This window comes from Amborella trichopoda, chromosome 13 (assembly GCF_054954075.1).
Source record: "Amborella trichopoda isolate Santa Cruz 75 chromosome 13, AtrichopodaSantaCruz75HAP2 v2.0, whole genome shotgun sequence".
Classification (NCBI taxonomy): domain Eukaryota; kingdom Viridiplantae; phylum Streptophyta; class Magnoliopsida; order Amborellales; family Amborellaceae; genus Amborella; species Amborella trichopoda.
The window spans coordinates 42,994,698-43,008,828 of NC_142348.1; the positions used below are offsets into that span (position 1 = coordinate 42,994,698).

At 35.4% G+C, this 14,131-nt stretch overlaps 1 protein-coding gene across 1 annotated transcript; it reads left to right on the forward strand.

Annotated features, from left to right (window-relative positions):
* Positions 1-11,047: 11,047 nt before the first annotated feature.
* Positions 11,048-12,129, forward strand: LOC18442509 (uncharacterized). Its single transcript, XM_011628146.2, has one exon. It carries the CDS (start codon positions 11,138-11,140, stop codon positions 11,816-11,818), a length of 681 nt encoding a protein of 226 aa, XP_011626448.2. The 5' UTR covers positions 11,048-11,137; the 3' UTR covers positions 11,819-12,129.
* The last annotated feature ends 2,002 nt before the right edge of the window (positions 12,130-14,131 follow it).

Here is a 14,131-nt window from a genome sequence, read left to right on the forward strand (position 1 = left end):
CGCATCTATGTGTCCAAATTGCATATAGACAAAATGTGTCCATTTAGAGTCACATTTCGAGTTTCCTTGCTTCTCTACTCTCATGGCACTGCTTATCATGCAATTCAAGTAGATGCCTTATCCAATCTCTCTCCCTCTCTCTCTCGTTGGGGCTTCTCTAGGATTTATATTTGCTATCAAATTTTTTTTTGGTAAAATGTTTTTGATAGGGCGGCAATTCTATTAAATAAGTAAAGCTCCACCTTGAAATACATAAAAAATTGCAATTTTGGTGTTGAAAAATCTTTAAATAGATCTTCTCGGCTTTGACCATGATGGTTGTGAAAAAAAATGGGATTTCAAACCCTAAAAATTATGTATATTGTAACACATCGTTTAGACTATCCATTTCGCCTTAAAATAAGTGTTCATTGGCTAGCAAGATCTATATAATTTTTTGAGCTTCAATTTCATAGTTGGCGTTGGAAATTGATTTTAGAGCTATCAAGGAGATTTTCGATGCCCAAAGTGCTTTCCGAATAAAAGTTCTAGATGAGGGTTAATTTTGTTTTCATAAAGCCTAGGCCATATAAGAATTGCATCCATAGCCATTGGATAAAAAATCCAATAGATAAAAATGTATCAATAACGTCCAAAAAATTTTATTTTGGACTTTGCGCCAAAACAATGACACATCATGGACCTCCTGACTTACATCTTCTCACATGAGGTTCTCTACCCTAAACTCTATTGTTTTAAATATAACATCCATTGAAAAATATAAGGCAAATGGCAAGCAACCAAATAAAGACCAAAGTAAGTGGAGCCACAATTGTGACCTCAACTGCTACCTCCACACACTGTTTTAGAGGGAGAGAGTCATTCTAGAGAAATAATGCATGAGCTCTACATCCTTGGACTAGAGAAACAAAAGGATAGCTCAACCTCTTTCAGAGAGGATAAGGGGAGGTCAATCAACACTTTTTCTTTAAGAAAAGAAAGGGAGAGATGCGCTTTCTATTAGATAGAAATGATGGGTTTAGATAAAGAATAAAGAATTTATATATGGTTGCAACAAGTGTTTGCAAAACCGGCCGATCTAATCGTAAATCAGCCGGTTAGATCGGAACTGGTCAGTTGTCGATTTCGATTTTGGGCGGTTTTGATGATCAACCGATGTTTTAAACTTCAAATTAAATACTACTTCAAATTTATATCAAATGCATTAGAATGGTTTATTGGTTAGCTTTGATGATTAAGTTTTATATGAATCATGGTTTGAATCCTATGGCCAGTGTGTTTTCTTTTAAGAAATCATTTTGTTGGTTCAAAAAAATTACTTGCCCGATAAAAACAAAGCGCCTATATTATATATAACTTAATTTTTTCTTCATTTTCTTTTAAAAAAAGAGTTGGTCAAGTCGATTTTTTTAATACTATTTTAATATTCTTTACATTATGGTAAAGACTAAAAAAAAATTGGTCATTGATACTCACTTTTATATTTTCTCATATTTTTCAAAAAAAATTAAAAATACCCCTAGGCACAAATCGATTCGTTAAAATCTATTTTTTCATTAATTTTCAACTTCATTTGAGTGTGTTTTGTTTTAATCACATTCTTTATATGTTTTTCATAGTTTAGTAGATTTTTTTTGTATCTTTTTTATTGTTTTCAACACTTTTTTTATCGTTCGAAACTTGCCCGGTTAGAGCAGTTGAATCTGCTGATTTACCGGTTAGGCCAGTTAACTCGTTTCCGGGCCCATGTCTGCTTAACCGTTCCGGTTCGATTTTACGAACACTAGTTGCAACCAATGCTCAAAAAACCAAACCGGCCAAGGGCCGAGTCTGAGTAACCGGTAAATCAACCTAATCGGCATGTCCCGGCCCATCTAAAAATTGTCAAAAAAATAAAAAAATCACAAAAAATATGAAACATGATTAAATAAAGCACATCCAAATGAAGTTGAAAAGTAGTGAAAAAATAGATTTAAAAAAATCAATTTGTGCCTAGGAGTGATTTTGAAATTTTTCAAACAAGATAGGAGAATGTAAAAATAAGTATACATGGCCAAAATATTTTCCAATCTTTGCCAAAAAAAAGATAAAAAAAATATTAAAGACACATTACAAACAAATCCCTTATTTATTAATTTATTTTTAAATACTCAGTCGGACCACCAAAACCGGATTGGCCAGTGCCAAGTTCCGGTTTGACGGGTCGATTCCAAGTTTGCAAACATTGATTGTAACCTTACATTATTGAAGTAATGTGCACCTCAAAAATCCTACAGAAAAGAGTGTTCTAGCGTTAGATTGATCATCTTGACCTTGAGATGTATGTACATAAAGCGGAAAAAAAAAAAAAAAATTTAAGTCTAAAAAATAGTGTTCCTTGTAGCAAATTATATGAACCGCCTATTTTCAAGATTTTTAAGTGTTTATTGCTATGGTCGGCCTATACCATTTTTAAAATCTGAAATTTTATCGTCAAGAAAAAAACAGATTTTTAAGCCATCATAAAATTTGTGATCCATAACCACATCTCTAAGCAAATTTTAGAGGTGCGCCTTACATCTACAGTATAAAAAGGCAACCCTATACAAACATCACCCTTGGTATAACGAGATGGTGAACTCAATAGGCCCGGGTATTAGAGGGCCAAAAGGGTGTTGTGTCCATCCCATTTTGAAAAGAAAATATTTTGCTTCATATTGAAGAAATGTATGTCTTATCTTAATGTTCTCACAATAAGATAGTGTTTTAGAGTTGCACAATGTTGTAACCTTAAGATCACACATCAAAATCAATTAGTTTCATTCACATTCTCTATTTGTCTCAAAGAATTTTTTATAGCAGTGTCATCGTACAATTTCGTCCTCTTAAGAGCCTCGCCTAAAATTCCTATGTGGAAAGTACTTTAGGTGTCGAGAATCTCCATGATGATTTTAAAATCAATTTTCAATGCTGACTATGAAGTTTGAAGCTAAAAAATGTACGTATATTGCGGATTTGACAATCAATTTCCAATACTAACTATGAAGTTTAAAGCTCAAAATATGGTCTGGACATCGTGTTACAATAAACTAGTTTTAAAGCTTGAACCCTAATGCTTTTATCATATTGGTCAAGGCTGAGATAATCGATTTGAATGTTTTTTGACACATAATTATAAAGTTTGGTGAGTTTTAAAGTGAGGCTTTACTTATTTTGATAGGGATATAGCCCCATCAAAAACATTTTCCTCAAAAAGAATTTGATAACAAATATAAACCATAGAGAAACGAATGCTCTCTCTATTTTAAATTAGCTTTTAAATTTTAAAAATTTGAGAGAGAGAGAGAGAGAGAGAGAGAGAGATATTGGACATGGCATCCACCTGAATTATTGGGTGAGTGTGGCCATTAAAGACCGTATGGTGCTCCAGGTGCGGCTGGTTATATTTGTTTTTTTTTTTAGAATTGTTGTTTGAATTTGTTTAAATTACTGGATATTTTATTTATTAAATTTGGATTTATAAATATAGAGATATTGATTTTATAATAATTTAAATATCCAAATAATAATTTTATGTATTACTAAAAATATAAAATAAATTAAATATGCATAGGAGGCCCAATAGGTCTTTTGGGCCCACCATTACATGATGGGTGGCGCCCATTATGTGCCACCATGGCACGCTCCACGTATAGCATCTTTCCTATTTGGTGTTCAAGCTTGAAGCTTGAGAGAAGGTTTTGTATTGTTTTGGAAAGTTTAAAGCCTTGATGAATGTTTGATTAATATTTTGGAATGCATGAATTTTTTATTAATATTTTGGAATGCACGATAAGGCTTATGCTTCAAATAAGAAAGGATAATATTATGATATATTAAGAAAGGATAATATTATGATATATTAATTACTTATTTGAATTAATAGATGGAAAAATGGTTTAAGAAGTGGGAGATAATGGTCTAGCACTTTTCATAAATTGTTGATGGCCCATATGTGGAATGGAGAACTCAGATCTCTCACCCCACAAGTCACCCAATATAAATGGTTCATATTCAATCTCATGTGAGTGACAAGACAAGAAAAGCCATAAGAAACCCTAATCTTGATCCAGCGTTATTAAAAATAGATTATCTCTACCCAAAATCTCTACACCTTATCTTTCTATATCTCTCTCTTAACCTACCAAAGGGAACACGCCCCACTTAGAAACTCTATCTCTTTCAAAACTCTCTCTCCTCTCCTCTCTCATGAAAGCCCAAGGAGGGGGCATACACTTCTCATGCTCTCTTGACTTCTTCTCTCTCCCATCTAAGAGATAGCCATAAGGGGCACATGCCACTCTCTCTCATCTCATGTTTTCTCTCATGATCTCTCATCTTTCATTGGGGATTTGACTATAAGGTTATGGTAGAAAAGGGAAATATCTCTCTCAAACTAGGTTGCTAAGGGGATTCACCTACAGTTTAAGTTTTGTGATCAAATGGATTCATGTTCCATTGGTGTGGCTTATCTAAACTTGTTTTTCCGGTTGAGAATGAATGTTCACCAGTAGATCCCACGCCATTGGAAGGTGGTGATTCCGTGTAGGATGTAAAAAGCCCGGTTGATGTAATCTCCGTCACCCTCTTTTGTTTCTTCCATATTTATTTATTATATCTTTTATTTCCAAGTATAAGTTGTGTCCTTTCTTTGTTAATGAAAAGTGTGGTTTTGAATGGCTTAAAGTTTTTGAGATCTTATTGTATTCTTTTCTTTTTTTTTATTTGAAGTTGTTATATTGTAAAAAGACTTATTGTGAGTGATATAGATCGTGAAGAAAAAAAAATAATTGGCAAAAAAAAAACAATTATTATATACTCCGGCTAGATCACACACGTCCTTCTTTCATGAATTGCATGATAAGCATTACAAGAAAAGTAGAGAAGCAAGGAAGCTCCAAATGTGACTCTAAATGGACCCATTTTATCGATGTAATTTTGATACATACACGTGTCTATGCAGTGAGGAAGCCTCTTTACTCGAAACGCATAGTCCAAAAATCTACATTCTATGCTAGTGTTAGTGCGACTTGGATAGAGTAGTCAGATATGGCTTACTTCGGCAGAATCCTAGTAACTTGAACCATTAGTGTCAAGTATTGTATCCGCTAAAAAAAAAAAAGGTAAAAAAAGTATATAAAATATAAGGGATTGTATACAATGAGACCATTTATGTTTGTCACAATTACTTGCAATTATCCGATATGAAATCTGATAGCTTGGGTGTGTCACAAAGTTCGTAAAATTTTCTTTTGAAGTTTGAGCTTGATCAATGAAATAAATGCAGCCATCTAATTTCATAACAAATGTTTAAAGATTAATTGTGAGCACCTTATACCAAAGATAAATAGTCTCACTATATACTTTTTCAAAATATAAAAAATATAAAAAAAATAAAAAATGCACATTTAAAGTAAAATTAAGTGAAACACTTCAAAGTGATGTTACAAAATTAGTAAAATAAATAAAATTTAAAAAATCAACTTGTGACCGGGGGTATTCTCAAAAGGAAAAAGTTTATAAAAGGATGTTACCTTGTAATGTAGAATTACGAATGCCCCTCAAAAATCTATTGAAAAAAGTAGTTTTAATGTTGAAAAACCTTTTGATTGATCATCTCAAGATGTATGACTATGAAAAATAAAAAGATTGTAAGTCTCAGAAATAGTGCATTTTACAATATATTATCTACACTTTCCATTTTCAAGATTTTCATATGTTTATAGATCTACTTGATTTTAACATTTGTAAATTTTAAACTTTTATAATTAGATATAAAAATAGATTTTGATATAATCCTAATAACATTTTACATCAAAATTATATACCATGATAAAATTTTAAGGGCACCATACCTCTACACCTATAGAGGTGTCCGTATGCCAACTGCACCCTCTCAAAATAACAAAAAATATATGGGAAAAATATAAAAATAGGTATTTATGGCTAAAACACTTTTCAATCTTTGCCAAAATAAATGATATATATATATATATATATATAGGGAAATGACCTTGTGAGACCCTTCCACACCATGTGTGTAGGACCTCAAATGATCACCATTAAATTTAGCACAGATCTCTAGAAAAATCAAGTCCCACACCCATGTGATAACTTTTTTAGAGATCTGTGCCAAATTTAATGGTGATCCTTTAGGGTCCTACACACATGGGTATGGGAGGGCCTCATAGGATCATTACTCTCATATATATATATATATATATATATAGGAAAAGTCTTCCTAACGCCTATAGGCGAAAATGAACAGTGCTTTCGCCTACTCCCATCACCGTCCAAATTTCATCGCGCGGCCACAATTGTCTTGTAGTGTTTTATTTTTTACAAATCAGAATGACCTAAAATTTGAAACGTATGTACATCTTACTGAGGTGCATCTAATAAAAATATAAAAAAAAATTATCTGTAAACAAAATTGACCAAAATATTTTGAAGGTATTTGGTCATTTTTTTTGTGTAAAATATTTTTTTTATATTTTTCGAAGATTCTTCTATTTTTGATGAATACACATTCCAAATTTTAAGTCATTCTAATTTGTAAAAAAAATGAGAAATAAAATACTACCAAACAATCGTGAACGCGCGATGAACTTTGGACGGTAATGAGAGTAGGCGAAATCACTGTTCATTTTCGCCTATAGACGTTGCGTAGTGTTTTTCTATATACATATGTATTTCTTAGTTTTTATATTTTTATTTATTTTTTTGAATTTGTTTAATATCCTCGAGTTGGACACCCAACTCAGGCTCGGCAAGAGCCCGAGCCCAAATAGAAACTACTCAGCCGATTTTGCGAACATTGATATATGCCACGTCTCCCCTTGAATGATCCTTTTGAGAAATTGGACAAAGAACAATCACTCTCTCTCTCTCTCTGTGGAGAAATTGGACAAAGAACATATTCTCTCTCTCATTGAAGATAGGATTATACATCTCAATCACATTCCTCTAGATCTTTTCCTTTTAACTTCATGACACGCCTAGGGAATCACAGACACGATCACTCTCTCTCTCTTCCCGAGAGATTGCAACGCCTGTAATGTACGAGTTTTTGCTTTTCGATCCTACGCGTGCTTTTCATGAACGTTGTTTGGTCTGACTGTTAGTTGGGTCTGTATATAAGTCCTTGCTCCTTTAGCATTTGACCACCACCCAAATCTTCTTTCAACCTTGTCCTCGTCCCTAGAGAGAGAAGCAGCAGCTTGAGAGTAGAGAGAAGCATCCCAACATGCCTGGAGGAGGCGGCCCAGGCCCCCATGGTGGTCCAAGAGGGCCCGGATGCCCAGACCCACATCACGGACCACCTGGAGGGCCTCTTGGACCCCCAGGCCCAGGTCCACATCACGGACCGCCTGGCGGACCTCAGGAACCACCGGGCGGTCCTCCTAAGCCGTCCGGCCCAGGTCCACATCACGGACCACCTGGCGAACCTCACAGACCACCAGGCGGGCCTCATGGGCCACCAGGCCCAGGCCCACATTGACCGCCTCGCTAGGCCACTGGTTCATGCATGCCGCTCGTATATATCCTGCATGTATGCTGGTAGTATCTATGATTATGAGAATAAGTGAGAATGTTTGGCATGCTTTGTTGAATTCACTATGTTCTCTTATGTAATAGCACTTCTTTAGTGTGCTGCACCGTGTGCATTGTGCAAGTCATGTTCTCTGGCTTCCTTTTATCATAAAAAATTATGGTTTGTCAATGTATTTTCTTTATATATTTAATGGGAGAACCTTACACATGGTTTAATAATCGCCGATTCGATTCGAAATTGCTAGAGTTTAATTATGATAGAGAGGTTGGCTACTCATATGAGGAATCCCTAAATTGGTCTTTTCTCCATTTTCTTCTTTCTATTTCCTTTGTTAAATTTTAACCGATCCATCTCGGTAATCACTTGAATCCAATCAGGCGACTTGGAATTGAGCCCTCGAACGCCCAATTTTGATATTTATATCACTAATCATAGAGTTATAACTTGTCAATTTGGGATTTTCTTGCCATGTACGTAATGGGAAAACATTGATAATGGACCATAATGGTATCCTAAGAAATTTACATATAGATCATATGGTATTACCAGTCCATATCGCGTTGAAATCTCACCTTTTTTGAGTTTTTCTATTCTTATTTTACCTAATTACAAAGTTTAATTTTCAAACCACCCAAGCACAAGTTGAGCTGTTCAAAAGTTGGATTTTTAAACCGCTCAAATGCATCAATTTTTTGTGTTTTGGGCTGTTTGAAAGTTAAACTCTCAAATTTAGGTTAAAACTGATAATAGAAAATTTTAATTTTTTTTTGAATTTTAAGTGATTTGAAAATTAGACTTTTAAACTGACGATAAAAAATGAGAAAAAAAAATAATATATAAATAAATTTTTCTAATATCTCATATTTTGAACTTGCTGAGATGTCCAATGAGCCCGCCAGGTGATGCAAATATTGTATGTGCTACTTTGACAACAAGCTTAAATAGGAAACACATTGCCCCAACTTCATTTTGAGGAATTTGTACTCATTTCAATCTTTATCTAAGTTTTATTCATCAATCTGTGCTAATCAAACAGATAGATGGGGATAGGACAGCAGGATATTATCTATAATCCTCTTAAAGGTAGACCAGAAGTTTTATTGTATATTAGGTTTTATTATTGAGATTGTCTATAAAGACATCATTTATCATTTTTACATAGAGATCACAATCATTCACACTCATTAGATGTCAAACTGGATGGTTTGGGGTGAGTCATAAAGTCCAAAAATTTATATTTTTGGAACTTTATGTTTATTCAATGACACTCTTACAACCACTTTTTTGAAATTTAAATGACAAGAATAATTGTGACCTTCATGTACAATCCCTTTATTATTTCCATCCTTCAATGGTTCATCAAGTGACAATGAGAATCTACAAAATCTTGCGTTAAATATGTTGTTATAGGGCCCAATCTAACACTATTTTTTCTTCCTAAAATAGATAGAGTGCACTCACTGCATATTTTCTCTCTTCAAGAACTACCATTTTCAGAAGAGTTCTCTTTAAAATATATATATATTTTATTGGCTGGTACCAAGGGGCTATGTTTGCCGGTGAAACAAATATCTCTAAGGCCCCAAAATAGGGGAAGGCAAATATTGTTCAGTCTGCCCATGGATATTTTTCTTTCCTTTTTTTTTTGCGATGTTAACTGAATTTTTCATAAATAACGGCAAAATTTAATGTACACAAACGAGATTTTTTTTTCCTTTTTCTTTTTAAAGGTTTAAACAATGCTTGATAGTTGACAGTTTTGTTTCAGCCTCATACATTTATCATACAATTTAAATAACATTCTCTTTCATTCGATTACTAAAAAATATTGTTTGCCATGGTTGATTTTGGCTAATATAATTATGTAAAATCAACGACAAAAAATTTATAAAAGAAAAAGTTTAACTAAGGTGTCAACCAGATACTATTGAAGTAAGGTGCACCTTCAAAATCCTTTCGAAGAGAGTGCTCCAAAATTAGAAATCCCTCCAATTGACTATTACGACCTCAAGATATATAGATATGAAGAAAAATAGGATTTCAAGTCTTAAAAATAATGCATCATTTAATAAGTTATCTAGACCGTTTAATTTAATATTTTCAAGTGTCTCTAGATCCACTTGATCTGTACCATTTTCAAAATTCAAATTCCATAACTATGGACTAAAAAAACTTATTATGCTTTCATAAGGTTTTCAACACTAGAACTATATTTATAGGTAGATTTTAGAGGTGCTCCTTACTTCTACAATATAAGAAAGGTGACTTATATAAACTTCACCTGATTATAAATAAGCAAAAGTATACAAAGAGACCATTTACTTTTAGTCCAAGGAGATCACAATCACTTTTGTCCATCAAATTTGAAATCAAAAGGTTGTAGGAGTATTCTTGGCTAGATCCAAAGTTCAAAAAAAAATCTTGAGCTGCGTGATACATCTCAAGCCATCCCATTTGATATCTAATGACCAGAAGTAATTGTGGCCTCCTTATAACAAAGAGAAATGGTCTCATAGCATATAATCTCTATAAATAAAAGTACTTGCATTACATGAACTACTAATATTCAATATCAATTACCTGCATATCAATTACCAACCTTCCCCCAGAACGTGTATAATATATTATATGGAAAGGTATCCAATAAGACCATTTATCTTAACTGCAAGAGGGTCACATTCAGCCACAGCCATTGAATGCGAAATAGGGTAGATGGGGTTGTCCCCAAGACTGGGCTCAAAGTCCCAATGAAAGGTTTTTTAACTTTGTGACACACCGTAAACTGTTATATTTCACATATGATAGTTATAACCTCCATGTACCTAAAATGAACATTATTGTAGTATAAATTCATATATAATATAGGATATTCGGACCAACTATCCTTTGTTTGTATGTTCGTCAACAATTGGTTATGGACTTAACAAAGGGACAATAGTTTTTTACCATCATCATCATCTTCAAAGATTTTTTCCAATTGGACAATAGTTTTTTTACCAAAGTAGTAAAATCGTATATTACACTGCGGTATGGGTAGCCCAAATAAAGGAAATTTATCAAAAATTAATAAAAAATGAACAATTTAACATTTTATCTATAACTTTTTCGATTTAATTTCGAAAAACCCATATAAAATTACATGGCGAGAGTTGGAATAGTTTAGGAGTAAAACATTGAATAATTCCTTCCTTAACATAATTTTGATAAGTAGTACCCCAAATAATAACAGTCAGGAGATTTTTTTTATTTTTTATTCGGAACTGTTAACTGTCAAACTGGAGCCTAGTAGAAAGGAGTACCAACCGTTTTATTTCCCTAGAAAATAGTTTTAAGAGGAGGTTTTCCTTTCATGAATGACACGTCCCTCCACATGTTGCCCCTTTTCCACGCCTGTGTGTTCATTAGAATTGTTTGGTCTGACCATTAGTTGGAACTCAGCCCAAACATGCATATATACATATCTTCCCTTCTCTATAGCAATTTAGCTCCATCCATAACACTTTCTTTTAACCTTGTCCTAGTCCCCTGAAAACTCAAGACAGGAACAAGAGCGAGAAGCCCAACATGCACGGAGGAGGCGGACCAGGAGGTGGAGGAGGCGGACCAGGAGGTGGAGGAGGCGGACCAGGAGGTGGCGGAGGTGGACCAGGAGGTGGTGGTGGCGGAGGTGGACCAGGAGGTGGTGGAGGCGGACCAGGCGGCGGTGGTGGTGGCGGAGGTGGACCTGGAGGTGGGGGTTGGGGTGGTGTTGGCGGAGGCAGACCAGGAGGTGGGGGTTGGGGTGGTGTTGGCGGAGGCGGACCAGGAGGTGGGGGTTGGGGTGGTGTTGGGGGAGGCGGAGGCGGACCAGGAGGTGGGGGTTGGGGTGGTGTTGGCGGAGGCGGACCAGGAGGTGGGGGTGGCGGAGGGCCGCAAGGTGGTGGTGGCGGAGGCCCGCATGGTGGTGGGCCCGGCGGCCCGTATGGTGGCGGGGCTGGTGACCTGGGCCCACATGGTGCTCCAGGTGCGCCTGGAGGCCTAGGCCCATTGCTTGGTGTCCTTGGAGGCCTCGGTCCATATGGTGGTTGGCCAGGCCCATATAGGGGTCCAGGTTGGCCAGGAGGGCCAGACCCACATTATGGACCACCTAGAGGACCTCCTGGACCACCTGGTTGGCCTGATGGTCCACCAGGCCCAGGACCTCATGGCCCACCTGGTTGGCCTCCTGGCCCACCAGGCCCGTATGGGCCTCCTCCTCCACCCTAAGTGTAGTTCATCACATGTATATCCCACATATATGTTACTAGTACCACTCACATTATCATGCGTATACGGATAGGCAGAAACATTTTACAATTTTTCATAATCATCATCATCGGAGCTTTTTTTTTTTTTTTTTTTTTTTTTTTTGTCCTTCTCCAAATATTTAGGCATGTTTCCTTTCACTCCATTCTCTTTGTAACAGTCCACTTGCCGAGTGTGATGCTCTCAATGTAAATTTTATGATGCCCATTGTGTAAGTACATGTTTTATGTCGGCTTGCTTCCTTGTTATTATGAAGTTATATGGTTCATCCATGGTGGATTTTCCTGCAATGTCTATTTACTTCTTTTTATTACTTTCTAGCCTTTTGCTGAGCGTCATAACAGAGGAAAAATACAACATGATAGTATATGATCAATATGGTTATGCACAGACTCGTTCGTAGGCGTTATCACCATACAATATGATAATATATGATCAATATTGTTATGCACAAGACACGTTCGTAGGCGTTATCACCATTCAATCAAGAGGTTTAACAGTGATCAAGGGAGAGAGGCACATCTCTGTTGGTCCTACTTCATAGCCGTCCAGTACGTTGATCGAACATTATAGATCAAACAAATCCCACTAAATTTATGATTTTTTAATTTTCATTTTACGTTTTTATTATTATTTTCTAGTATGTGTTGTTTTACTGATATACTATATATTTCTTTTTGGAATGTTAACATGTTTTTTTTAAAATATATTTCTCAAATTTCGAATCAGCAATCCGCTAAAGTGGAATCATTGATTCTAGAGGTGACATGGCCAGTTCCTAATATATTGTGGGAATTAGATCAAGTAAGACGATTCCCGATTCAAATCGGCCGATCGACAATTTTTTAAACCTCGGTCGTGTGAAAAAACTGCTTGCTCATTGAACTTCACTTGTCAAGTTTCCAGTTTGTAGGACCACATGACCCCGTTGCCAATTCAAATAGAGCAATACCTATGGGATTCAAATTTCATTTGGGTCCGCAGCAGTGTTTCAAAATCTGGATTGGTGTTTGTAGATCGTTTGCCACATATATCTAGTCTAATCGCTGAATAAACGATATGGAGTAAGTCCAAGTTAGCCATTCAGAAAAATATTAAAAATTAAATAGAAAATTTTCTCCATACACCCTAATTTGGTGTACCATTTTCTAATAGGTGCGGTTTGTATAGAGCCTAGGCTTTAAACAATGAAATTAGAACATACATTCAAAAAGTGTCTGAGAAATGTAGTTTCACTATTAAAAAAATTTTGTGATAGCTTTAAAATAAATTTTCATATTTATTTATAAAATTTAAAGCTTCACAAATATTGTAGATCGACAGATCTATGAAAACTTGAAAATCTTGAAAATTGACGATCCTTACAAAATACACTATTTTCAAAACTTGAAATCCATTTGTTTCTCATGTCCATGCATCTTGATGTCGAAATGATCAATTTGAAGATGTTTGGACATCAAAACAACCTCTTCTAGTGAAAATTTTAAAGTAGGCTCAAATTTGATTGTTTAGAGCCTTAGCTATATAACTTTTCCCTTTTCTAATAGACCCAAATATTGGAAACATATTTAGCATCATTAGTTTTAAAAAAAACTCTATCTTCTAACCCTTGAATCCATTTAACCCTAATTTATGACATTTTTAATGTCCCAAGTATTTTTCAAAACGACGGGCTCTCTTTCTCGCCAGCAAAATTTTATTAGTTAATGGCACAGGGCAACAAAATTCCTCTAATCAACTATTTGGTCAATATCACAAAGTATTGTAATTACAGTGTCATAAGTAACAGATTCAAAGGGCAAACTAAGGTAACTCGCATCTTCTGCTATATTCATTGCCAATTCCAACTGATCGGTTTTACAGAGCTAACGGATGAGGCCTAAGTCCATGAGCCAGTAAGAGTTCGATCACCCTAATCGCCTCATCACTCTTCACCTCTTTAACAACAAAATCTTCCACCTTTGTCCCCAATTGTTACAACCTTCATCATTTCCATCACCATTGCCAATCTCTCTCCTTTGACCTCTAGTCTCTCTCTAATTCCATCACAATTGGCAATCTCACCACTGCTACCCCCACCGGTGGATCACATCCATCGATTTCCACCCCATTCTCTAACAACCTACAGCAGCTGCTATAAACCAGTGTTCTGACTCGGGCTGAGTACTCAGTTCAGCCCAAGTCCTAGTAAAATTAAACAAAACACATATAAATTTGATTAAACAAATAGCGAAAAAATAGATTTTGAAAGTCAGTTAGTGACTGAAGGTATTT

Bases quoted from the DNA above. Each gene is read 5' to 3' on its own strand.
- LOC18442509 (XM_011628146.2), top strand. From the start codon at position 11,138: ATGCACGGAGGAGGCGGACCAGGAGGTGGAGGAGGCGGACCAGGAGGT.